Genomic DNA, 27,122 nt, shown 5'->3' with positions numbered 1-27,122 from the left:
AAAAGGTCTAAAGAACTGTGATATAATGACCAACACCACCCCCCACTCTCCCATGGATTGGCACCTTGCCAATGAGCATCCTGTTAACAAATGTATAAAAAAGATCCTTCTAAAACGTTTGTGTGTATTTGCTGATCCTGCTAGTGCCCAATATTGCCAACAAAAGTGCCATGGTAATTCCTGGATTGAAAGTGTTGTGTCTCCTAACTTGATCCATGCAAGCATACAGTGACTGGTAATAGCCTCACTTACCTCTGTGTAGGACCCAAACACTTATCTTTCCAATTTCACGTGAGACTGAAGTTGAAAATAATTTTTTAATCTACTTTATTAGGATACTTCAGCCCCATTTTAAACCTCTTGATTTTTTCCAGGTGCTTCAGGTCTTACTAGGTTGGCTTCATCCTGGTGGCAAGGATCCCACTGGTAGCCCACGTTACAAAGCAAACTAGTTTAACCCAAACAAATTGATATTCAAAGTGATGAAAGTTAGAAGTTTTGTATCACAGCTACTCTGCCAACTAGAGGAAAGTCCAGCCCTATATACAATGAGGCAGCACCTTTGGGCAAGGAAGGGAGAAAATCACTATAATTTTAAATTCCAACATGTGTTGATCTTGTGATATAAACAAGTGTATAATGGGCATCTGTAAAATGAACAGAAACTATTCCACATGAGCTCAACCTTGAAATGAACATCTTGTGAGGTTATGCAGACTTGAATGTTTTCTGTACCCCGTTCTTTTCCACCAAGCTTCCTCTGTTTATGACATGGAACTTGGCTTCTGAAATTTAAAGAATGCAAAACTGAACTTGCAATAATTAAGACTACTTATTCTTTTCCTTCCTCACCTAGGTTCTGTCACGCAAAATTTCTTCACTGCTCTCCCTTGTGGGGGTCTTGGAGTAAGTATAACTTTTGTTTCTGTTCATTCTATATGTTAGATTCCTTAAAAAAAATGTTCTGTGCACTGTATTAAGTCTTAGTCAGGCTTTCATTAAAGTCTGACAGCTGGAGAATTCCCCCAACTATTCTCAAGCAAAACATTGGTTGCTCAGTGAGTCACTGAAACAATGTTCTCGAATATTTAACCCCAGATGGAAAAGACATCACTTGTTCACCCTCTATTTGACGTTTTGTGCTGTCTTTTCTTCTATTCTTTACAAGTATCTTTCCACATTAAATTTTAAGAAACCTCACTGATGCAGCATTAACTCAAAAAAACATCTCTTAAAGTTGTGCTTCCCTCAAATTTCCACCCCCGCCCCCTCTAACCTTTAATGGAACTGAAGGCTGACCTCACCATTCACTGAACAGGAAGTGGCAGTCATTGCACTGATGATTTACAAACTTGTGGAAATATTTATCTTGTGATATATCTTACAACAGCAATAAAAAGAAAGCTCTTAGTGACTCATCCTGAAGTAAGAGATATAATAAAACTTTGGAATTTAAATTTTGACTTCTTGACGTTCCCCCCCTTCCCAAAAAAATAATGAGGACAATAAAGCATCCAATGATTAGATGGAGAGGGCCAGGCTGCAGGAATAACAAAAACCCACAAGTATGTTGAGTGTAATGATTGTCCTACGTTGGGAAATAACTGAATGTATATGCAAAAATAAGTGAGAAAACCATCACCTAGTTGCATTACAAACAATGCATGTTAAGCTGAAGAATGTACATCAGTAATTGCTGCAAGCCTCCTCAATCATTCTATAGCCAGAATGATTCACTGTTGCCACTACACTAGCAATTTACAGCCACTTCAACTCGTGCCAATGCCTGTGGCTTTGAGTCCCATTAGTTGCTGGCCTGAATATTTGTGGAGTGATTACTGATGCCAAAAGTTATAACTGTCCTAATTTCTAGATTAAAGATAGCAAACCATACTCAAGCGGAGTCCATTGCATAATTTGAGGGAACAAATACCTTTGAAAGCCTTTGCAGATGCAAAGCAATTTGTCCAAGTTGCATCTTTGAAAATAATGTTAGAATGCAGAAATTTCTTTTTGCAACAGTTCCACTCAATCTTGACTCAACTGTTTGAAAATAACATGCCGTGGAAGGCCAGGGAATTGCACTTGTAGAGAAATAGCATGGACTTGATAGGCTGAATAGCTTTCATTTCTGTGCTGCATTCTGTGATTCCATGCCAGTAAAGCTGGTGAATGTCAGAAATAAGTAGCGAGTCGCTCAACATGTGAAAGTGAAAAGACAGGTGGAGATTCCTTGCCCTGACCTAATGGATTTGCTAACAGTTTTGAACATTTTATGTTTCTTTTATATTCCTGCATTTTCTGGTATTTTCTTTTTGTTGACGAACTCTATTTGATATTATTGTAGCATAAATGACTTCATGGATTTGTAGATATGTTTAAACTACACTGTTGTATACAGGAGCAAAATTGCAAACAACTGAGCTCGATTTTGCATGCTAACTGATCCAGGCTATAAAATGATCAATTCTTTTGAATAATCATAGCCTTTAATGTCCTTGACGGCTGCAAATAATGGTGCAAAAAAAAAGAACAAGCCAGATTTTATGACAGTACCGTCATCAGCTGCACTGCTTCAAAAGGCTTTCCAGCGTTTGTTGTCATTTATAACTTGGACCTGAAACAATCCACAATTCTCTAGACACGCTTAGCAAAATTGATAACAGACTTATTTCTCCATTTGCACAGCTCAGAGGAGGCAATTCAAATCATCACCAATGGCAGCAAATATTATTTTTTGACAGTCATAAAAATATAAAGGAGCTGTGCTTGTGACACTGGATGAGAAATTGGCACTTAGATTGGCTAGGGTTGATAAATCTAGATTAGTTGGTGGCTCAGGGAATATGATGTTTGCAAACAGGATATGATTTTATAGAAGATGATTTCTTTCCTGATGCCCTGGAGAATATCCAGCACACATCAGAGAATACCAGTTGACTTGTATCATCTGAACTGGGGCAATTCACTGAAATTGTACCTAAAAGCTACAGAATGGTAAAATTGGTAGAGAAATAACATTGGATCCATTTATCTAGTGACTGCATCACTAGAATTAATTTTGACGTGACATGAGTCAGTCACATTGCATTCTGACAGTAATTTCCATACTGAGACATTTAATTCAGAAAGTTGTCTTTACAAGATCCAAGTCAAAGTCATTAGTCGTAAAATCACAGCTGTAAGAATTAAAAACAAAAGTTACAAAGATGTTGCACATTTAAAAGAAGTAAATAGAATTTTGCTTCCCCCACCCCTCCTCCAATACCAATGATCTACCACTTTGAAAGTCAGTGTCTGGGCTAGGAAAACGAGAGCCTGGCATAACCATCCTCTTGATAGCTCAGTCCATTTCCCTTATGACATATCATGCAAGAACAGATGCAGTTGATTCAGTATATGCCTGTCTCTGAACTTAACAATGAGCAAGTAAAGGGGCCATTGGGACCAATAATCTGAGACTGTAGAGCTCTAAAATGCAAATATTAATTTTCTATTAAAAAAAAGACGAAAAAACACCATATCTTAATTTCTTCAAATAAAAACCTGCAGGGAACATTTTGAACCATTTTTATATTAAAAGTAACAACTGATTTTACTGTTTTATTCAATCATACATTGCCTATCGATGTGTTTTAAATTTTGTTATGGTGAATTTAATGACAACACTTTGCTTCACATACAAGATATTGCTAATTAGTTTTTAAATTCTACCACCATAATATTGAAACACATCCATTTAAACATCAAGCATGACTCACACATAGACAAAGTGATGCAATGTGTTTGGACTCTGAATTTCACATCAGGGGTCTGAGTTTGAATCGACTCCAGAATGATAAGATGAAAGCTCCCTCCTGCCAGTTGCGGCTCTTGTATGTAAAATATGTTTGAGCTGTCTCGACCCAATTCATAGCGAACCAACAGCGAGAAACTGTTCATGATTGCAAGCTAATTATTGGCAATCTGACACTGCAGGGACACAAGAATGTTTGGTATAACAATGGAAATTTATCAGTACAATCCCAGTTTGCTGTTCTGAGAGTTATTATTAGGCAGCATTAATGCGGAGATCCTCACCATTACTATCTGGAGTGGAGGGTGTTACATGCAGCTGTCTCTTGCAATCTTAGAATTAAAGAGGTTTACAGAGGCCCAGGTAGCCTGTAATATTTGATGTCTTGTAGGCCACGTATATTTAGAATGCAATCGATTCCACCTCCTTTTTCGCTATCTAATGGGTCCTCCAAAAAAAATCTACGATAGTGAATTGTTCTGGTTAAGAAAATGTCTCAACCAATGGAACAAATTTTCTTAAAATCTGCCACTTTTTTTCAAATGAAATAACTTTACACACAGCGTACCTTGTTCCTGACAGACTGAGATGTTTTCTTTAGCCAGTTGCTTAAAACTGCCCACTCTCACCAAAGTCGGTAGCTTGAAGGTGAGTTCTCAAGAAGCTGGGTAATGACTTAAATTAAACCAACCTAATGACCAGCTTTGTGTGTCTCGCCTTCCTCCTCATGCCCTCAGGATGGCATGACATTTGCACCATATGCGACAATCATCTACCTCCATTGACACACAATTCAAGCAAGAACACCCAGCTACTGGAATGGCAACTTCCAGATTAGGTTGCAATACTGATATCAGCCTAATTCCTGAGTCAAGAATATGGACACTGCCATGGCAGGACATCAGTCAAGACCTTTATGCAATCAATTAAGAAGTTATTGCCTGTAGCTCCATCCAATCAGGATTGACAAAGCAATCAGAGAGCTGGAATAATGTCAGACTGGCAGCTCCACGTGGAGAGTGATGGTTGCTGCCAAGGTAGTGAGGTGAATTTGAGGGCGCCTCAAAATGAACACGCCCTCAGCTGTTTATAGGGAAGTCAAGAAGTAAAGAGCCCCCTCCTCACAAATAGTGATAACCCAGCTGGCAGCCTCCACAAAATACAGGGACCACTCCAATAATGGAAACATACTATCCCTAAGTGGGGCCATGATTGTGTGAATTGCCTGCCTGCACGTAGCAAGAAGACATTGTTAATCCCAAGCCCACAAATTTTCCCAGAGGCAGGAATGCATCTGAGTACATGCCCTGACATAGCACCTCTCTATTTTCTTGGTATAACTCCCACTACTGCAATTGAATCCAATTTTGTATTTTTAATTGCAAATCCAGATAAAAGAGAAAACAAAATTATGTCACAATATTTGTACGTGAGTTTTTTTTAAGTAACCTGACAAGTCTCTTTCAATAGTTAATGCAGCCAAGAATTGCAACTTAAAAAAAACACATTGATTAAATGGTTAAGTTTTGCGCACCTTACATTTCCTAGTGGTGCTCAAACTGTAAAATTTACTAGTTGCCTATGTATGATGTACCCAACCCCAATTAAATAAAATAAACTTAATAAGGCAGAGTTGTTTCTGGGTTAACCGGGATAGATGAAGCTCGGAAAATGGCTCCAACTAGTTTCATGTCGCAGGTCTTTTCCAAGCAGTATTGGGTATAAGCTCACAAAAAATAGGAGAAGGAAAAGGCCATACAGTCCATCAAGCCTGTTCTGTCATTGCTGATCTGTTCAAGACATTAACTTCATTTTATTGCTTGCTCCACCTTAAATTTATATTACACCACCAAATCAAATGAAATTTCTACTTCCTCAGCCACCAGTTAATCTAGATACAGGTGTAAAATTGGAGCAACAAAGACCAACTTCTATTTCTGAACTGTCCAGTGAGTGATTTAATACTCGCCATATCTCAGCAGCTACTCTGAAGAGAAGGTATCTCTAAAGTGTTCATCCTTTTCATAACGTATTCCGATAACTCTGAAATTCTTAGTCAGCACAGATTAGCATGCATATTTTCTCTTTCTTTATTTTTTTCTCTGTACATTCCAGGTTCCTAATAATGAAATTAAGCTGTTTCATAAATTGTTTTTGGCATCAGAAAGACATATACAGGACTATTAATAATCTTTTCCATTGACTGTAAATTACCTGAAGGATTTTTAGTGCAGAATATCCATCTCTAACAAGCAACAGTAATACAGTATGAGGTTAGCTATTTCAATGCTTGTCATAATCAGTTAATTTCCAATTGGTACTTCTTGCAAAAATTATATACTACCGCTTTAACACTAGCATAACATGGAAAAGGAAATTATTAGCATGATATAAAAGTATTTATTACATTAATGCACTGAAACCTGTATTAGTGGATAAGGAACATAAGTACCAGAGTAGTATTTGTGCCACTGATATGTAGGCAGATAATGTTAATAAGACATAATCCTATTTAGTTATGTATTGTATCATCATTTAAATAATAAGACTGTTTTATGTCACAAAGAACTGGAGGTAAAACAACATTTTTAAAGAATGCTTCTAAAGTTGCTGAGTATGCTTTCTGTTAGTATCTAATGTGATAAAGATTAACTTGGTTTTCTTTTCAATTTCTTTGGCACTTGTTTAACAGAGTCATGAACATACCACAGACCCCTGGCTCATATCAAACCACTACTGTGGCCTGTGTATAACAGTCTTGCAAAGCAAGCTAGATCCGGTCCATGCATGTGATGTTGTTTGTAATGAAGTCTAAACACTGAGTGGCAGTGAGGCATGACAGGAATGTATTTCCATTGGACATGGCTGTGTATAAAAAAGCATAAGCAATCCATGTCCAGAAGGTCCGTTCAGCTGGCCAAGAAGGAAGACTAATGTTATTGTACATTGGCTGTCATCCTGCCAGCCCTCCCTCACAGATTTGTTTCTCTTTGCTGTCTGTTTGCTCAGGTGGACAGTGACACCATTTGGAATGAGATGCACTCGTCCAGTGCAGCACGCATGGCCGTTGGCTGTGTCATTGAGATGGCTTCCAAAGTGGCCTCTGGAGAGCTAAAGGTGAGGTCCAACAACGTTGTGTGTGGGAATTATTGAGGAAACAAGAGACAGAGAAAATTAACTCAAATAGTAAGGCCTGTTCACTGGGAAATAGTTAGTTGACTGAGAAACTGCGGATCTGAACTGTAATTGCCCACATTAAAGTGATGCATTGTGAAATATATTCATTGTACCTACATGTTGTTATCCTCCTACTGTTCTTTTAACTTCACTTCATACTAAAACGTCTAGTAAGCTTTATTTCCTGAAAAGAAATATTCCCAGTGCAATAAGCCTGCAGCAATTCTGAACCTGGTGAAAAGTTTTAAATTTATACAGCCTTAACCCAGTTGAAGGTTCCCCTGAATGGGATAGAAAACCTTTATGCTTTTCTCACTAGGTTGTGTTTGTTGAGCTTTTATAACAACCCAAAATGAAACACTTATAACGGAAGAACAATAAAGTTATGCACTACATTAAAATTAAAATACCTCACGTATGCAATATCCTCATAACATGGAATTATTTTGCAGAATAAATTTGTGTGATTGGTCAGTCAATTCATAGCTGGACAGATTAAATGATAAGTTTACAACCTATGTTGCTATAATTTGACAATAAAGTCTCAGGCTACCAGCAGAAGATATAAGTATGCTTTTGCATTTTATAATGAGTATTGGAGAGAGTTCTTTTTGATTAGAGGGTAATCTTCACAACATCACAGCAACAGAACTGTGAGAGAGTACAGAGCAGTTGAAAACTGAAAAACAACTCAATTTTTATATATCGTCTGTTACATCCCCAGCTCTTCATATCCCATTGACTATAAATTTAAACAAACTGCCTCCTAAATTTTTAAATAATTCTGTGGTAACCCCTGCTTCAACTCAGAGTAAGAGCTTATTCCACTGAACAATAAATCATTGGCATTTTTTTCAGGTGTAGTCTTTCCTGTCCCAAGAATGCCACATTGTAGTTGCTACCTAATTTCATAATTCATTTCATTGTATACTCCCTACTGCTTGAGTTTTTAAAGAAATCTTTCAGATCAGCCTTCCATCCCAGGTAAGTTAAAGCATATTTTCTTTCTGGACCATTTAGTCTCGACTAGACTACATAATTTGAACTCTGTAGTTACAAGATCTTTTTCAACCACCCCTTCAGCCTGGATTTTCACTGAGTGGGGGCGAACATGTATACAAGCATACACATTAGGAATAGGAGTAGGCCACTTAGCGCCTCTAGCCTGCTACATTTAGTATGATAATGGGTGATCGAATTGTGGCCTCAACGCCATATTTCACCTACCCTTGATTAACCATTGACTCTGAGTAGGATGTTGTCCATCAAGGCTAGGGGACTTGTCTGATTTTAGTTCTCATAATATTCTCATAACAAAATAACGAAAGAACTGCGGATGCTGTAAATCAGGAGCAAAAACAAAGTTGCTGGAAAAGCTCAGCAGGTCTGGTAGCATCTGTGAAGGAAAAAACAGAGTTAACGTTTCGGGTCCGGTGACCCTTCCTCAACCCTGTTGTTCTTGTTGTTGTTGTTGCTGTTGTTGCTGTATATTCTCAGTATCGTTTACTTTGTCACTGAGACCCTTTTAACTTCCTTGCTCCCTTTCAGATTATTTCTAGGATGTTACTGGTATCTGCTGCAGTGAAGGCTAGTGCAGAATAACTGATTTTATCACCTACCATTACCTTATATTCTATTACCAACTTTTCCAACTCTCTAGAGAACTTGAATCACTCGTTTCTTTTTTAAATACCTGTAAAAACCAGATTGTTTGTTCTTATATTTGTAGCTAGCTTTTGCTAATACTCTAATTTTCCCTTTTTTATTAATTGTTTAGTTATTCTTTAATGTTATTCATACTTTGTCTAATCATCTGACCCAAAGCAGAGAGGCAGCAACATCGATATAAAGGCACAAAGTGAATGAGCACCAAGGGATCAAGCAACAGGATAGGTATGATCATGCTGTCAGATGCTATTGGTTGGTGAGGAACATCAAGGTTATTCACAACCAATGGTGTGCTGAACTCACCAGGTACCCCTCCGATTTCCATGATGAGAATGCTAGTTTGCTCTCAGCAAGTGGTAGGATAGGAAGCCAAATGATATTAAGATGAAAAGTACAGTTAACAAGGCCATTAATGAGCAATAAACCCCCTTAATAGGCAATTTGTTTCTCCCTCGTCAGAATCTCGCTTTGACACCTGGAATTTGCTTAAAAGATAGTGTGCAATGTTCCTGACATTGAGATAGGCTTCACTGAACTTCTCACACAATTCTGCTGCATTTCTCATAACCCATATCATTCCTTCCCCATAAGATTCAGCCCAAAGTACCTGCAAAAGGATATGTTAAGTGAGTTAAGTGAGTGGGAATTAGATTGGCAAATAAAGTGTAATCTTGGAAAATGAGAGGTTACGCACTTTGACAAGAAGTGTAGAAAAGCCAAAAAGATTCATATGTGAATCACAGAACAAACATTAACAGCCAGTATTTATAAAGTCAAATGGAATGGCGGCATTTATGGCAAGTGAGATGGAATACAAAAGTAGGGAAGCCTTACTACAGCTCTACAGGGCATTGGTATGACTGCATTAGGAGCACTGTGTGTAATTTTGGTCTCCTTAAGGAAGGATACACTGGCTTTGGGAGAGGTTCAGACTGATTGCTGGAATGAAAGGGTTGTTCTGTGAGGAAAAGTGGTGTGGGTTGTCACAGGAGTCCAGAAGAATGAGGTGACCTTATTGAAGCAGATTAAATTCTGAGGGTACTTGACACAGGGTTGATACTGATAGGATATTTCCACACGTGGAAGAATCTGGAACTAAGAGGCACAGTTTAAAGATAAGGGGTCACCCACTTAAGACGGGATAAGAAGCATCTCTTCTTTCAAAGTGTCATTATTCTTTGGAATTCTCTTCCACAAAGATCAATGGAAATTGGGTCATTGAATGTGCTTAGGACTGATTGAACAGATTTTTGATTGACAAAGGTGATGGGGAAGGGCAGTAAAGTGGAGTCATGGCCACAATCAGATCAGCCACGATCTTCAATCTAATGAAGCCCTTAAGTGGGCATTAAGTGATGAGTTAAGTGCCTCAATTTGCTTACTGGCAGGTAGATCACCCCAAATGCCACCCTGCCCCTGGTAAAATAAACTGGGTAGTACATAGAGCACCACCTAGATTTCGTATGCATCTCCATCTTAAAACTGCCAGAGTATTATCCAACCGAATGTCTCCTGCAACCTTCAAAAATATATGCATCGAAGTTCTTTGCACTCTTCAGAATTGTGACATTATGGGAAGCATTTTACCCCAGCACTCCCATTCATCTACCCCCACCCACCCACCCACAGCCACCAGCCACCAGCTACCAGCCTCCTGGTGTGTTTGGTGACAGTATCACATTAAATAAAGGAGGAGACCAGCCCACTGCATTCCACTTTCCTGACGATGGATTAACATTTCAGTTTTAAGTTCTCAGAATCTTTCAAGGATCAGCTTCATAGTTAACAAGTTATTTTGCATTTATTTGCATGTTATGATTATTCATTAGCAACCCAGCCTTTGGAATTATGCTCTCAGGTGCAATCTTGTCAATCAAAAACTGGGGGATGTGTGTTTTCAAAAACCCGACTATGTAGACCAGGAAAGTATTTGCAGGCTAAACCTCTTCCTCCAAGTTGTGGTGAGGACAGATTTCTTCAGTTACCTGGCTCCATTAAAACCTTGCCAATTCTTTGCACAAAGGCTTACAACATTAAGAATGAAGTCTCGTCATGCTGATCAGCTCATGAGAACTCTCGGCTATATATAGTTTGGCTTGTTTTTATTACACAGTGACAGTGTTAAGGGTGAACCCTGACCAAGCCAACAAGCCTGCTCATGTGAGGTGGCTGCAATGACAAATGTCAGCAAACCTGACTGAAGATTATGTGGTGTCAGCCTGGTGAAGCTACCAAACAGTACCACTTGCATGCCAAACAGTATAAGCAGCAAGTGACAGACAAAGCTAAGTGATACTACAACTAACAGATCAAATCTAAGCTCTGTATTCCTTCCACATCCAGTTATGAATGGTGGTGGACAATTAAACAACTCACGATCTCACCCAAACATCTGCAGCTGCTTTATCAATGACCTTTCCTCCATCATAAGGTCAGAAGTGGGGATGTTTGCTGATGATTGCATATAATGCTCAATACTATTCCCAAATCTTCAGATAGTGAAGCAGTCCATGTTCAAATGCAACAAGATCTGGACGATATCCAGGCATGGGCTGACAAGTCGTAAGGAATATTTACACTATGCTAATGCCAGGCTATAACCATCTCCAATAAGAGATCTAACCACTGCCCTTTGATATTCAATGGTGTTACCATTACTGAATCCCTCACTATCATCATCCCATCATTCACCAGAAACTCAACTGGACTCACCACATTCCTGGATGGATGCAGCTCCAACAACATTTCAGAAATTTGACACCATCCAGGACACTTGATTGGCAATATATCCACAAGCATCCACTCTCCACACTACCAACACTCAGTAGCAGCAGTGTGCATTTCCTTTAGGATGCACAGCAGATGCCTTCCAAACCCATGATCACTTCCATCTGGAAGGATAGAGGCAGCAGATGCCACCAATACCTGCAAGTACCCCTCAAAGCCACTCAACATCCTGACTTGGAAATATATCACCGTTCCTTCACTGTTTCTGGTTCAAAATCCTGGAATCCCCTCCCAAAGGGCATTGTGGGTCTACCTACAGCACATGGACTGCAGGGTTTAAGAAGGCAGCTCACCATCACCTTCTCAAAGACAACTGGGGATGGGCGATAACTACTGGCCAGCCATTGACACCCACATCCATAAGATGAATTTGAAAAAAATGTGCTTTCTCCTTTTGTGTAAGAGCTGTGTAAGAATGCAAAATTGTACATGGTGTATTGCAGACTCAGGTTTGGCCAAGATTAATGCCATGTTTCGTAATTACTAAGATTAGTTTACATGAGAATCATTTCTAAGTTTCCGATTTGAGTGAGAAGACCTAAAGATTGTCAACATTTTACAAATATTTTCCTGTAGGCTTAAGGTGAGCTCGAAATCTGTTGATAATGGGCCACAGTTTTTTTTGAACAAAGAGTAAAGAAAATTACAGTCCAGGAACTGGCCCTTCGGCCCTCCAAGCCTGCACCGACATGCTGCCCATCAGCTGATTAACTGTACATGATACATTGTGACATATAACAATGATTGGGATGCGTCAGGAACTTTCAGATAAGGATAATCACAGGAAAAAAATATGAATTTCAGTACAAACCTAAGTTTCATAAGGCTAATGGGCACATTTTCTTTTTTCAGTGAACGATGCAAATTTATATTGTTACTAACAAAATTTGTATTTCTTTTAAATTGAGGATCTACCTCAAATTAGGAGCCAACTGGGAACCAGCTTTTGCACCAATGTTGCATTCCACATATTTTAAACACTTTGATGCCATATTCTGTCTCATTCCCTTGATACTGACTGTAATAATTGTGCTCCTGTAGCACTCACTGTCCCTCCCTGCCACTTGTATTAACAGTTCCAAAAGCAGTTTCTATATGTAAACACGTTCATTTTTGTGCAGCACCTGATCTTCCACACCCACACAACATAGCGTGTCATGAATGGACAGAAAGATAGCTTTTACAAAAAGAAAACTGTCAAATAGCACAAGTGGAGCAATATCACATAATCCAGTTTATGAGAATGACTTGGTGAAGGGAGCTGTGTAATGTGCATATTCTAGTAGTAGATTTCTTCTGTGTCCAATGAGATTTTACGCATTTGAAACATTCTTCTACTGAAATTAACACTGTACAGACAAAGCTTTACAGCTGTAAGAAACCAGGCTTGCATTGGCTTTTCAGAAGATGCAAATTGGTGACTCATTCACCAGTTAAATCATGGTGCTTTGTCTGAATAGCTTCAGAAGCAAGTGACTTGCAACACAATGTTTTAATTGGAATAAAATTCCTCCATCCGAACCATATCACTCTGATATTAATAGTAGTCTGTAATCTAAAAATTGCCTTTTGTTGATGTTCACAGACAAATGCATTATTTATTTAAATATTACGCATTCTTCTATTTGAACATGTTACATCAAACAATTAGTTACTTCCCTGATCATCACTAACTAATTGTCAAAAGAACGCCCTCTCTTGCTGCTCAAGTAGTTATAGCTGTTCTTCAAGCAAGAACCTAACCAGTGAATGCGATCTGGTAACTTGACAGAAGATGAAATACAGCTATGCTTGATCCTGGATGCATTTTTTTTTCTTTTTATAGTAGGTGTAGCATATGTATCTGAAAGGGTTAGTACTGAAGAGTGCCATAAGCACCATCGACTGTGATGAGGTTATACGGATTTGTGGGCAGAACAGCTGAGGATTTCAAAGAAGTAAAACCGAACATCTGGTTCTCTTCAAAGTCTCTGCAACAACGTCTATCATATCAATGTAACTTGTAACTAGCAATTAACGTGCGATAAACTGTACCTTGTTAACTACAAAAGACTATTTTGGTAAGACCAGGGAATAGTTTTCCTTTACTGCAGTGGACTAAGCAGGCCCTGTGGTTTGCTACATTTGGAGGATAGTGGCAGCAACTTTCATTATGAGCCGCTGCAGATTTGATTTGACTGTAAGCAGTGCTGTGAGATCATCAAACTCAGACTGATGTTGCTGCCCATACGGCACAGTCAGCAGCAGGGAAGAGTTGAATATGTAAAAACAAGACCCCACAAAAGAAACACTTGAGATAATTCTCAACAATGAAGAATACTCCAATGAGTTATAAAGGCATTTCAGACCTGTTAAGAGATGCACTGAAACAGGAGGGTCAGCAATGCCCTGGAAAGGGAGAATTAGCAACTCCAAAACAGATGCAGGCTCCATTGTGAGGCAGTGTCTGTAAAAGTGGTTTCAAGTTGGATACATCAGTGAACAAACAGACATTGGAGGCTCTGTGAGGGAAGTTTAAAGTCACTGGTGGGCCAGGACAAAATTTAAAATGGCCAGTAATCCAGACTGGAAAAGCAAGAAATTGAAACATTTACAGCTCAGGTCGAGTGTCACCACAATAGCAAGGGCACAGCCTCAGAAATGGAAGTAAAAGACTACAAGAGAAATATTAATCCACAGTTGTCGATCCAGTGACATCACAAAGGCAATAATCAAATTGATAACATTGGGGAGATCAAAAGTCAAAGCAACTCTGACGCAATTGGGACAGAAAGTTGAGTAATAAAGGCAGAAATTATTTACTTAAACTGCAAGGATTAGAAATCAATTGGTAAAACTTTGATAAAAGTGGAAATCAATTATTAAAGACTCAAACTGGGAAAGTGAACAGTGAAGCCGGGAAAAAGGCGAGAATTTGTCATTTTACCTGCGAAGGTTGGGCAAGCTCTATTTTATCTGTAAAAGGTGGAATCTACCATATTAACTGTATGAAGGTGGCAATCCTCAAAAACACAAGAAAAAACCTTTAGTACAGCAGCAGAGAACAGCCCTGTAGTTAATGAAATGCTGTTACAGTTAAATGAAAGCCTTTCAAGCAAACAAAATATGTAATCACTTTAGGAAGACATCAGAAAAAGAAATTACCAAGGTGAATTAATTTTGGAAATGGACCAAGTAAAACTCAGAATTATATATCTTGGAGAGAACAATTGCTGAAATGTAGAGTAGCTTACAAATTAGATACTAAGTTAGAAGCTATATAAATAAGTATTTATCCAGAGGATAGTTGATGCAGTTATAACTCACCAAATGGTAAAGAAAAATCATCTGAAGAGACACTGAAATTTGATCACTTAATCAGCCTCAGAGTTCATATAATTCATGAAAGAGCAAGACTAGTCGGAGAGTTCAGTATCCAGTGGAATCCATAGATTACTTCATTAATTATATCAACTGATTAGTGGAGAAATGTGACTGTGGTGACTTCATATCAGAATTCTTAAAATACAGCATTGTTGCAGGAATTGTTTATGTGTCTTTGTCTGATTTATTATCATCCAAAGAAGACTTGACCATAGAGAAAGTCATTTATGTGGTGAGGGAAGCAGAAGTCTGGAAGCAACACAGATCAATCCTCAAAGGAGACAATCAGCCTTGACATTGGAACTCAGCAGAACTCGTTCAGTTCTTAAGGTACAACACCACAAACTTCACACATGAGAATCCAATGCGGTAATTAGAACATACACCAAACATTGAAAGTCCATGTTAATACTGTGAAAGAAACAACCTCACATGCACAGACATGCCCAGCAGTTAAAAGCAAATGTTCTATCTGCTACACAATCGATCAGCTTCATAATTGTATAGAAGTGGGATAAAGTGTCAAAAAAGACAAGAAATTAAATAGCTAACCACTCAAAGAGACTAATGAGTTAGAACGGTCTACAGTAGAAGAAACATTTGTGGTTACTGGGCTAATGGAGGATACAGGTTAACAAGCTGATATTTATGTCATGACCATCTCATGAATTTTGATTTAGACACTGGGGTGAGTGTCATTATATTATTAAATAGTGAACCATGAAAACACCGTCTGCAGTCACCAACAATGCACCTTCATGGTTTGGAAGGAAAAACATTCCAGACTAAAGGTGTGTTTCAAGCAAATCTCCAATGTAGGGGACACCAAATAGTAAGAAACCTATCCATACTTCATACTCAAGAATTTTCACTATGTTGTGTGGAGGCATATCGTGGCTTCAATCTTATTTAAAAATTGGAAGAAGCTAGATTACAGAAGATCGGGAGCTCCTTTGATCATTATATTTCTTAAATTATTCAAAGAATTGGGAAACTGAATACTTCATGACACTGAAAAATATGTTAAATGTTTATGAGCATGATGTGCTCCTGTCTGAAGGTGATAAGATGGTGAAAAGGGGAAATAATTGGGCATGTTGGCCAAGGAGAGGTACTCACCTTCTGCGTGCCACTCATCAGTTAAGCATCAGTTGAGAGTTCCACTGGAGACTCTGTCAACTCTTCAGCTATTAAGGCCCTTCAGTAGTTAATTGATGAGCACTTAAATGCTTCAACTTGCCATATCGCTGACTACCCGCCTTCCTGATTGGGTAACCAGCGTGAGCTATCTGCTTGTTGTTGAGGTGAAACTCCCTTTGCTCCAATGTAGAGACACTTAGAGACACAGGTGGAATCAAGGCAATGGCCTTTGAAAACCACCCCCACTGTCATCTCTCTAACCCTGTGACTCCCTTCTTCCCACAAAACCGATTCCATGAGATGCAAAGAAAATCACTTACCTTCTCAATGTGGGATATGCTGAAGAGTAGGCTTCAATTTACAGCTTTGGACCCAGAAAATGCTGCCATCAGATTGCCTGACAGTTTCTGGTGAGCCAGAATGCTGCTGTTAAGAACTATGATAAACTGAGAAACTTGCTGGTCAGCTTTTAACATGCTTATTGACAAGTGGCACCACGAGACTGCTTGGTGCAATTGCAAGTTATTTGACACTTAACATCGCTGCCACTGGACAGTCTCAAAAAGATAAAAATTTCTCTCTTTATGCAGGAAAATTTTACATTGTTTAATAAAAATATTTGAGGAGCAACTTGTACAGTTGACCAGAATAGTCATCATTCCCTAGTCTTGAAGCCAACTGAGTGATGCTTAGCAGTGGTTACTCTAACCAAGTCTGATGGTACAATTCAAATTTGTGTTGATGTAATATAGCTGAACAAGGCAAGAACAAAGAAAAATCACCTAATTTCTATGGATGAGTTTATCCAAACAATGCAAACATAGAATTTTCATCTAACTCAATTAAGGTAGTAGATCTTGGCATGTGCCATTGCATTAACAATCAAGATTGCTTAAGACATTCACGATTCCATTTATGAAACATTATTTTATCACACTGCCATTTGGGACAACTTCATCAGTCCCAAAGATTTTTGAATGGACTATGTCCAATATTTCATGGAGATGTATGCCCCATGATACATCGATACATGGGGAAACAGTTGAAGATTAGGACTAGAGTGCATGCAGTCTTAAATTGCTTGCAAGCAGAAATATTCACCCTTAACGATGTGTGAATTCTTCAAGGAGTTCAATTTTTGAAACATTTTATCAACAGTGGCGGGTACTTGGAAGATTAAAACCACTATCAGATTTCCCATTCTAAAATCCAAGGATTGTTAGGGATGGTAAGCTCGATGGTGAAAAACTTTTCTTCACTTGGAAACCACTGCAGAACCCTTGAGACAACTGCTCAAGTTGAAATGACGATGTTGTTAGAACTTACATTGACACAATGCTTTTCAGGGGGTCAAGGAAGTGTCAATGTCATCAAATGCCTTCATGCACTCTAATTTGTTCTTTCCAACTTATCATCACAACTGATGCTTCAAGCTTAGGAGCAATGCTTTTCCATGATCAACTGATGGATGTGGTGAACCAATCTATTACACATTATGAGCATTATCAGACACAGAAAGATCATGTGGTGTGATTGAGAAGGAGGCTGTCTCGGTTAAATGGGCTTGCAAGAGATTCAATGTATGGTCTTAAAGTCACATTGAAATGGATCATCTCATTTCTCTATGAGATGAGAAGGAACTAGCAAGGATGCAGTAAGACTCTGATTTCATTGCATGAAGTTTGTTTAAGAAACACTATACATATAGTGAAAATGGCAGATGACAACAGATGCATTCTCCAGAACAAGGGTCTACAGCCATATGAGGTCTGTTATTGAGTTTATTCACAAAATCAAGTCATACACTCAAATGAAGCAACTAAAGGACCAGAGGTGTCTCAACATCCATTGGTATTACATTGAAAGTTGGCTAGACCAAAGAGCTGAGCAGGTTGTCCATGGAAATAAATAACCTGAGACTGAAGACATTTTACAATTGTGGCAGACTTACTTGTGTATAGCAAACAAGTTCTCATTCCAGCTTCACTTCAGGAAGATGTCCAAGGGAAGCTGCACCAGGCTCTCATGGGGGTCATTAAGAGCAGACTTGGAAATGAGTCCATATTGTGATGACCTGGGATCTTTAAAGACATTGAGGATCATGTAGCAGATTGTGAGACTTGGGACTATCGACAGACCAGAGTAACCAAAGCTGTTGATACCCATCAAATTCCTTAGCAGACTGGGGGAGCTTGTGAGCATAGATCTATAAAGAAGATGTCATATTGTACACAACAAATTAAAAGTGACTATGTGAGACAGAATGTCAAATTTAGGACATGGATTAAGGATCTGAACTTAAAAGGTATGGTCATTCAAGAAATTGCAAGCCATCAGCGGCTGTAAATTGTTTGTACCTCTGAAGGGGTTACAATAAGGAGCCACTGAAACCTTATCCTGTTACAGGTTAATCAGCCAGCTCAGGCTGACTGGGATGAGCACAGTGGGGAACCTGATAATGCAAGGCACACTGTCAGGAAAAGAATCACAGTCAATGGTTTTCCACATCTGACGAGAATTCATTTCAGAAGTGCAGTAAAATTTCAGATTGCCTCAATTTGTATAATCAGAGACTTGGGGAAAAATGGTGTCATGGTAAGTATACTTGTTTTAAAAGTGTGTATGATGAATAGAATAAAATAAAAGTTTGGTGAGAGCTGTTGAATGTGGGTCTGAAAATGTTAATACTGTGGAGTATCATGAGTACCACACACTATGATGTTTTCACATGGACTTGTAGGCATCCCAATTTAGGATTTCGAAGGAATGAGAACTCATATCTGGTTCACATCAAAGCTCTGTAACAATGGATAGAATTCTGTGTTTTCTTGAAACGAAGGTGTGGAGATGAACGTAAAAGTGGGAGATACTTCAGCTCTGGGGCAAGCTAAGTTTTCTTCTTGGTGTAATGCACCGGTGAAATGTCAAATGTTATTTGATATTGGACTCAAAATGTTAATTCTATTTCATCCAGATACGTTGCTACACCTGCTGAATTTCTCCAGTATTTTCTATTTTTGTTCCCTCCATTTCCCGGAATCCTTCCAGTACCCTGGACAACCACACACTTCAAGTTTTATTTCGGACTCCCCCTCTCCATCCAGCCAACCTTCCCACCCACTTCTTTTTTTAATTTCCTTTTCTAGTTTTATATCACCCTTTAGACAAATTCCCCATTTGTGTTGAGCCTCACTTGCCTGCCAGTGTGGCTGTCTCACTTAGGTCAGCTGATGGACCCAATCAGCGTCCACCCCCTCATAATGTAAGCTTTCTTTTATTTCAAAAATATACTTTATTCATAAAAGATCTTTATATACATACATAGTTACTACAGCAGTTCGATTCTGTACAGTCCTTACATGTGGAGAACAAACAAACCCAAAGCGTTTCTTACTTATACAAGATTATATTTACATACATTTGAGGCACTGGGAGGGCCCGATAACTAAAGGAACCCCCATTTAACTTTGGCAGAATGACCTCAGACAGTGGTCTTTCCCCACTGTGCCTTGGCAGCAGCTGCCCCAAGCTTCACTGCATCCCTCAGCATGTAGCCCTGAATCTTGGAATGTGCTAGTCTGCTAGAACAAAAAAGAACAACACAACACAGGAACAGGCCCTTCCACCCTTCAAGCCTGCGCCAACATATTTTGCCCTTCCAGGATCCATATTTCTCTATTTCCATCCTATTCATGTATTCACGTGCTTCTTGAGCGCTGCTATTGTGTCTGCTTCCACCACCTCCACTGGCAACGCGTTCCAGGCACTCACCACCCTTTGTGTGAAAAATCTGCCTCGCACATCTCTTTTAAAGTTGCCCTTGGTTGCTACACTTGGTTGAGGTCAACTCCTTGCTCTGGAAGACCAACAAGTTTTGGGCAGACCAAAGAGCGTCTTTTGCTGAATTGATGGTCCTCCAGGTGCAGTCAATATTTGTCTCAGTGTGTGTTCCAGGGAACAGACTGTAGAGCATAGCGTCCTGCATTCCTGATTGATTGATTGATTGATTTTATTGTCACGTGTACCAAAATACAGTGGAAAAACTTTGTTTAAGAGTAGGTCATGTAGATCATAGCAAGCAAAGGATGTACAGATTAAAAAGACTTAGAGGTGCACAGGCTACATTGCAGGTGACATTATTTGAGGCTAGAGTCCATTCAACAGTCTGATAACGGCCGGAAAGAAGCTGTTCCTGAACCTGCTTGTTCATGTGTTCAGCTTTCTGTATCTTCTGCCTGACGGAAGAAGTTTTAGGGGATCATTACCAGGGTGTGATGGGTCTTTGATGATGTTGGCTGCCTTTCCGTGGCAGCGAGCCGTGTAAGTGGAGTCCATGGGTGGAAGGTTGGCTTCCGTGATGGTCTGGGCTGTGCACACCACTTTCTGTAGTTTCTTACAGTCCTGGGCAGAGAAGTTGCCATACCAGGCCTTTATGCACTTGGACAGGATGCTTTCAGTAGAAGTTGGTGAGGGACCTTATGGACATACCGAATTTCCTGAGCCGCCTGTTGCATTTATGTGGGAAGTCCAGGACAGGTTGTCGATTATCGTCACTCTGAGGAACTTGATGCACTTCACTCTCTCAACTTTAGTTCCATTGATGTAGATGGGAGCCTGTTCTCCTCTCTTTCTGAAGTCGATGATCAGTTCTTTACTTTTGCCGATGTTGAGAGACAGATTGTTTTCGTTGCACCATGTCACCAAGCTCTCTAACTCCCTTCTGTATTTTGACTCATTATTGTTAGATATTCATCCCATTACGGTAGTTTCATCAGTGAACTTGTAGGTGGGGTTTGTTCAGAGATTGGCAACACAGTCGTACGTGTACAGGGAGTATAGTCGGGGACTGAGGATGCATCCTTGGAGGGTTCCAGTGTTGACTGTTGGTGTGGAGGACGTACAGTTACCTATCCTCACTGATTGCACTTCATGGAATTGCTTGGAACAAACCTCAACAAAAATTACTTCATGTCTCTTCAGACTTCCTTTTCAAAGGCACATTCCAGAAGGAGATGTGTGACGGTCTCTAGTAGGCTTGGGTGTTAATAAATATTCATGACATGTCAATGAATGTAAAACAGGTTGCCGACAATGATGATGAGGAAACATGACTAACTTGCGAGTTTCTGAGAACTTATAACAAAATATTAATAACCATCAGGAAATTGCAGTTCTGATTTCAGCGCAATTAAGTTCCCTTGTGTGCCCTTCTGTAAACTGGAAAATTCCAATAGACGTCTATTATATCAATATAACCTGTAACCACTTGTTAACATGCAATGAGCTATATCTTGTTAACTACAATACACTCTTCCAGTTAATGGTTTCTCTCTACCACGCTACACCAAGGAGACAAGCCAGTTTCCAACAACTAAAGAGGATGTTGGCAACAACATTCATACTGAGCAACAATTTGCACGGCATAGTGTACTGGCCTGCCTGTATGATAGGAGACATTGTCCTGCACTCTTACTTTCTCTTCATTTATATGCTATTTATCATTACAATCAAGCACAATTACAAATTATCTTCCATAAATATATCGATGACATCTTACAACTCCACTTGTTCTTACAGGACCCTTCTCTGACAACAAGTCTTGGATGAATCCCACAAAGTTAAAAGGAAATTACTGTGAGAGTTGGAAAACATGGCCGATTTTCATTCCATTAATGGCTTCCACACAATTTCTAACAGCATTTTCAGTCTTTAAATCCTGTTCCCTGGAATATCCTCCCTAAGCCCTTGAACATTGTATTAAAAACCAAAAGAACTGCAGATGCTGTGAATCAGGAACAAAAGCAAAGTTGCTGGAAAAGCTCAGCAGGTCTGGCAGCATCTGTGAAGGAGAAAACAGAGTTGACGTTTCGGGTCCGGTGACCCTTCCTTGAACACTCTCCTTTTCTCTCCTTTAGAAACTTCTTCTGATACTCAATGTTCTTCAAAACTTTCAGTCATCCCTAGCAAACTTTCTTTTCCCAAACACTGGCCCAGAGTTTACAATGGCCAGACAGTTGTTATTCCTGCATGGATAGATGTCGCACAAGGGGACCCTGTAGAATCCTCACCACAGCAGAGTTAAAAGGAATTGGCTGGGAAATTAAAGATTCCTCTGAGCAATTATTCCACACCTGGAACCCTCCAAAGTTATCCATTTAAATTGGATAAATTTAAATAAATGTTTAGTCAAGATATTTAGGCTACTTAAATGGATAGCCTAACTCCTGAGTAACTATTCCACTGACCCCATCTTTATCTCACATAACCTAATTACACAAACCCCCAGACCACTTACGAGTCCCCAGACCCTGACCCGACAATCCCTCCTTTGTCCTGATGACCCGCCAATACCCAACTCACCCCTACTCCAGTCCTGAACCCCTTCCCCTGTACCTTCTATCCCAACCTCAAATGAACCTGCCACCTCCAAATTACCTCCCTCCAGACCTGATCTGCCTCATCCTACTCTGAACCATCCCTACTTTCTCCAGCTACTTATTGTTAGTTCAGCCCCATCCCATATCCCTGCTCCAGAGCTACTACACTCCTTCCTCCAGTCCATAGGCAGCATCCTCCTCCTCCCACATGCGCAATCCTCTATTCCCCGGTTCTGGATCCACTGACCCACTTCCTCTATTCCGGACCTGATCTGTCTCTGGCACCTACTTCCTCACCACTGGACTCAATCCCCACCAAAAGTGGACACCTGTCCACCTCCACCCCCACCTGCACCTGATATCTCTCACCAACCAGATTTACTCTAAACACTGTGTCATGTAACTGCCTTCTTGTGAACTTGCTCCCTTGTATCCTATCTGCATGGCACTCTACCCCTTACTCACTTGGCATCCTACCCTACTGGCACTCTGTCTCATAGCTCCCTACCTCCTACCCACCTGGAACTCTATCCCACCTAGTACCCTTCTGCCTGTCAACCTACCCCCTATTCATTTGGCATGCAACCAGCATGGCATCTTACTTATGTGGCACCCTTTCCCCTTCTCAAACTGGCAGCCTACCCTCCTGATACCCCAATCCCCTAACTCAGCTATCTTATGTACATACCGTTCGGAAGCAGCTGTCAAAGACTCTGCCTGTGATTCTGGACTTTTACATTTTAGAATAGGACTGCTCACTGCTGTCAAATGGGAACATGATTTGCCTCCTCCCAACAGTGTGAGAGAACTGACAGAATGGAAAAAGAGCTTCACACTTTTAAGGGAGCCCTGATCAGAATTTCCTGTCAGAAATGCAGAGATCTCTCCTTTCATATAAAAAAATGGTGTGCAATAGAGATCTCACGGCGTGAGATTGCCAATACTTGGAAAATCTGGTCCTTTGTGTTCTCTTTCTCTTCCCTTCCACAGTAGAGAGCCTTAGGAAATGTTAGATAGTGTCATACAGTCGTAGCGATATACAGCACAGAAACGGACCATATGTTAGAAATACTGTAAGATTGCGGATCACTGTTGCACTGGGCTTCATTTTAAATGGTTGATTGTTACAAAAGCAGTGTCCAGATGAGTGCAATGATTTTAATATAAGAAAATCTTAAACCTGTAAAAGTTGATACTGGTCACGTATTGCACCAAAATTAATCTTCCTCCATAATGATGTGACTTTTTTCCGTTTTGGCTGGTTCTGGTTCCTTTCAATTGCATCAAAAGTAATTGTTGTGTGGGAATGGGGTGGGAGGGGGATTAGTTTTTGACTCTAGCTGGTGTAGGGATGGCAAGGTACTAATCCTCTGCATGGCTGGGAACTTTGTAAATGTAGAATAGAAAAATGTTCTGTTTATTCCATCACAGTCAACCCTCGATTTACGTGTACTAAAACAAAAATAAATAAATGCTTCAAAGCTCACGGAAATCTGTCATTAGATTAAACCAGTATTTATTTTCTGTTTTATAGAATGGATTTGCTGTTGTCAGGCCCCCTGGCCATCACGCTGAAGAATCCACTGCCATGTAAGTACCAGAGGCATTGCCTGTTTTAACAGCGCTGGGGTTACTGCCAGTCACCTGCATAGCTCTGGCCTCTACAACACTCTAATCATTAACAGATGGCTGTAAAACGCAAAAGGAAAAGCTTTCTAGGTACTCCCAGAAGCAGATTTATAGCCACAGAGATCATATAGCTTTTTAAAATATGCCCCAGATCATTATTTATAACCATTTTCCTGACAGGTTTGCCTTTTTATTTCTCTCTTTTCTCTATTCCATAGGGGGTTCTGCTTCTTTAATTCTGTGGCAATTACTGCCAAGTACTTGAAACACAAGCTAAATATAGGCAAGATATTAATCGTGGACTGGGTACGTATACTTAATATTCAAGGCACAATGTGGCAAGATTTTATGAATGATGTGTTTTAGGTATTGTCGTTTACTGTGCTATATATACTAGACTTCCATTTTAATAAGCTTTTAAGCAGGAAAAAAGTTTCAAATTTTGTTGACTGTTTGATTCTTGATTATTCAATCGTTTGAGAGCTGGGAATGTTATTTTACTCAGTGTACTTAAAGCAATGATAGGTAGTGTTGCATCACATTGTTCTAGGATATGGCTGTTAATGACCCAGTGCCACATACAACATCCTCATGCAATGAATCCTTTAGCTGAGATTTCATCCATGTAGGAGAACACAGGGTGGAGATCAAGCAGTTCTCCATGAGGAGATGATTAGGTAAAATCACTAGGTGAGTCAACCCATGTTGCTGGCACAGTGCTGCCAAATTTCAGAGTGATGATAACAAAGGCTAATAGTATCTGTAACTCAGTGGCCCAAGATGCAGTAGAAGACAAATCACAAAACAATGATGATTAAAAACAAAATTTTTTTTGGCACAATAATGGTGGTTATTGTGGTATTTAAATTATGTGATCAGCAAAGATGAGGAAAACTTTGCATTCCTGGACTAGTGAAAGAAGTGAACAGTTCATTAGTCAGAAATAAAACAAGTTGATAATTGGTAACAATTTCACTGCAGCAATATATTCAAGTCTTTTGCAATGCAAGCTTTAACATTTCTGGGTATGAAGACTCCAAAACCAAAGATATTTTTGAAAAATTTCTGATTCACCCACTTTTCACAAATAAATTCAGAAAGCCCTAAGTTTTCCTATGGACTATCATTATTTAGGATTATTATTAATCTTCTAATCTGAAGGAACAGCTTTGAAAGTGTTTTAAACTACATCAACATAAAAGCTGAGCAACAACTCTGGTACAGAGATACTGTGATAATAAAGTTTCACAATAAGGCAAAAAACATTTTCTCTGCGCAAGAATTCAGAAAGTTGTGCTCTTCATACTATCCATTGCTTTCTTCACTTGTAATTATCCTTTTATTTCCAAATATCTAGCTACTTCATTTTTAAAAGCTATAATGATGTTTCCTTTATTTGTTTTCTGCTAAAGTATTCAATGTCGTAAGAATGTTTTAAGTCAAAATACTCACCATGGAGATGCCCTTCTGAATCAATTGACTTTCTGGCCCTGGTTTGTCATATGCTGAAGATGGGGCCCCTAACCTCTGCCAGAGTATTGGTCAGAAAGTTGCTGCAACAGGTCTGGTGGAGTAGAGTTTATATGGCAAAAATGTACACACTTGCTGCTGAAGCCTATGTTTGTGTGGTTATTCCCTGAGATCTACTCCCTGATACTAGCCACAACCTGGAAAAATAGTGTGAAATATGGCCATTCTTTTCTTGTGTACACATGAGTTGCATATATATTCTGACATATAGTAGGAATATTTTATGTTATTGGGCCCTCAGGAAAATGGAGAGAGTAAGGACCTGGTACCAGCCATACTCCAGCACTTTTCTGATCCTGTTCAATCTAAGGATCTGCCAGAAAGACTGACAACTCAGGACAAAAAGCTTTGGACAATGTACCTATGCTGTTACTGCATAGCGCACACAATGACAATTTTCAAAAAACCTTTCACAGAATGTTTCTACTTTCTACTGCAGCCATCCTTTCAGTGGGACCAAAGGTTTAGTGAAAATCTAATGTGAAATTGAAAAAGATCTTGAGTCCACAACAGATTGCAATGCCCAAAGTGGTCAGTTTAGCAAAACACCAGCCATTAGAATAAAATGTTCAACATATCTGATTCTGGAGGTAACAGAACTGCCTGACCTAACCACCCCAAACATTTTCAGCACATTGTATATCATACCAGATATAATTATTGTATCAGCATTGCCATCCCTTAATATTTTATAAGATACTCATTTATTAAGATCGTAAATGTTTTAAAAGAGCACATTGTTGCGGTGACAGATTCAGTGGTGACCTTTTACGTATGCAAAGGAACGTAGTGTACATGAGTAAGAGCTATCAGTCCTCCCCAAAACAATTAGGGATAGTAGGAAATGAGTAAGAAGGTTGTAATTTACTTGAAGGTTTTGAATAACATCGTAAACCACAAGAGCAAAGTCCAACTAGTTTATGGATGTCATATGAACCTGAGATTAAATTGCATCCTTTTGCTTACTCACTAGTATCTGTATTGTTTTTAATTAATGTAGGCTATGATCAAAAATAATGAAACTTCTATTGATGACAGAAAATTGCATTGGTTGAAATATGTGCTCACATCTTCAGAAGTATATTGTTTCGTGGTTCATATTGTGAAACAATATGGTGAACCCCGGTAATGAATATAAAACCCATAACAGAATCTTAGCGTTTAGATAGCTTTTAAGTCTAAGAGCTAAATTCAGACAGTTTGTAAAATTCATCTAAATCATTGATTTGCTTTGAAATAAGAACATAAGAAATAGAGCAAGAGTAGACAATTCAGCCCTTAGCCTGCTCTGCCATTAATTTGATCGTGGTTGATCTCATCTCAGCCTCAACTCCACTTTCCTGCCCACTCACAATAACCCTACAAACATTATTAATTAAAAATTTGTTTATCTCCTGCTTAAATTTGTTCAATATCCCAACATCTGCCATACTTTGGGGTAGTGAATTCCAGAGATTTATGATCCTTTGTGGGAAGTAATTTCTCCTCGTGTCTGTTTTAAATCTGCCACCCTTATCCTAAAACCATGACCTCTCATTCTAGAGATAGTAGGAACTGCAGATGCTGGAGAATCTGAGATAACAAGGTGTAGCGCTGGATGAACACAGCAGGCCAAGCAGCATCAGAGGAGCAGGAAGGCTGGCGTTTCGGGCCTA

At 39.4% G+C, this 27,122-nt stretch overlaps 1 protein-coding gene across 1 annotated transcript in view; it reads left to right on the top strand.

The window, feature by feature from the left end:
* Nucleotides 1-27,122, top strand: part of LOC109931812 (histone deacetylase 9-like) — a 948,406-nt gene that overhangs the window by 800,794 nt on the left and 120,490 nt on the right. The window contains exons 17-21 of the mRNA XM_048608478.1: nucleotides 857-906; nucleotides 6,806-6,913; nucleotides 23,843-23,898; nucleotides 24,156-24,243; nucleotides 26,468-26,592. Of these exons, the coding sequence (XP_048464435.1) occupies nucleotides 857-906; nucleotides 6,806-6,913; nucleotides 23,843-23,898; nucleotides 24,156-24,243; nucleotides 26,468-26,592 (427 nt within the window). The remainder of the gene's footprint in view (nucleotides 1-856; nucleotides 907-6,805; nucleotides 6,914-23,842; nucleotides 23,899-24,155; nucleotides 24,244-26,467; nucleotides 26,593-27,122) is intronic.

The sequence above is a fragment of the Rhincodon typus genome, chromosome 2 (genome assembly GCF_021869965.1).
Source record: "Rhincodon typus isolate 14 chromosome 2, sRhiTyp1.1, whole genome shotgun sequence".
NCBI classification, from domain to species: Eukaryota; Metazoa; Chordata; class Chondrichthyes; order Orectolobiformes; family Rhincodontidae; genus Rhincodon; species Rhincodon typus.
Note: the sequence above shows the minus strand (reverse complement) of the source record. Positions and strands in the feature narration are given on the sequence as shown.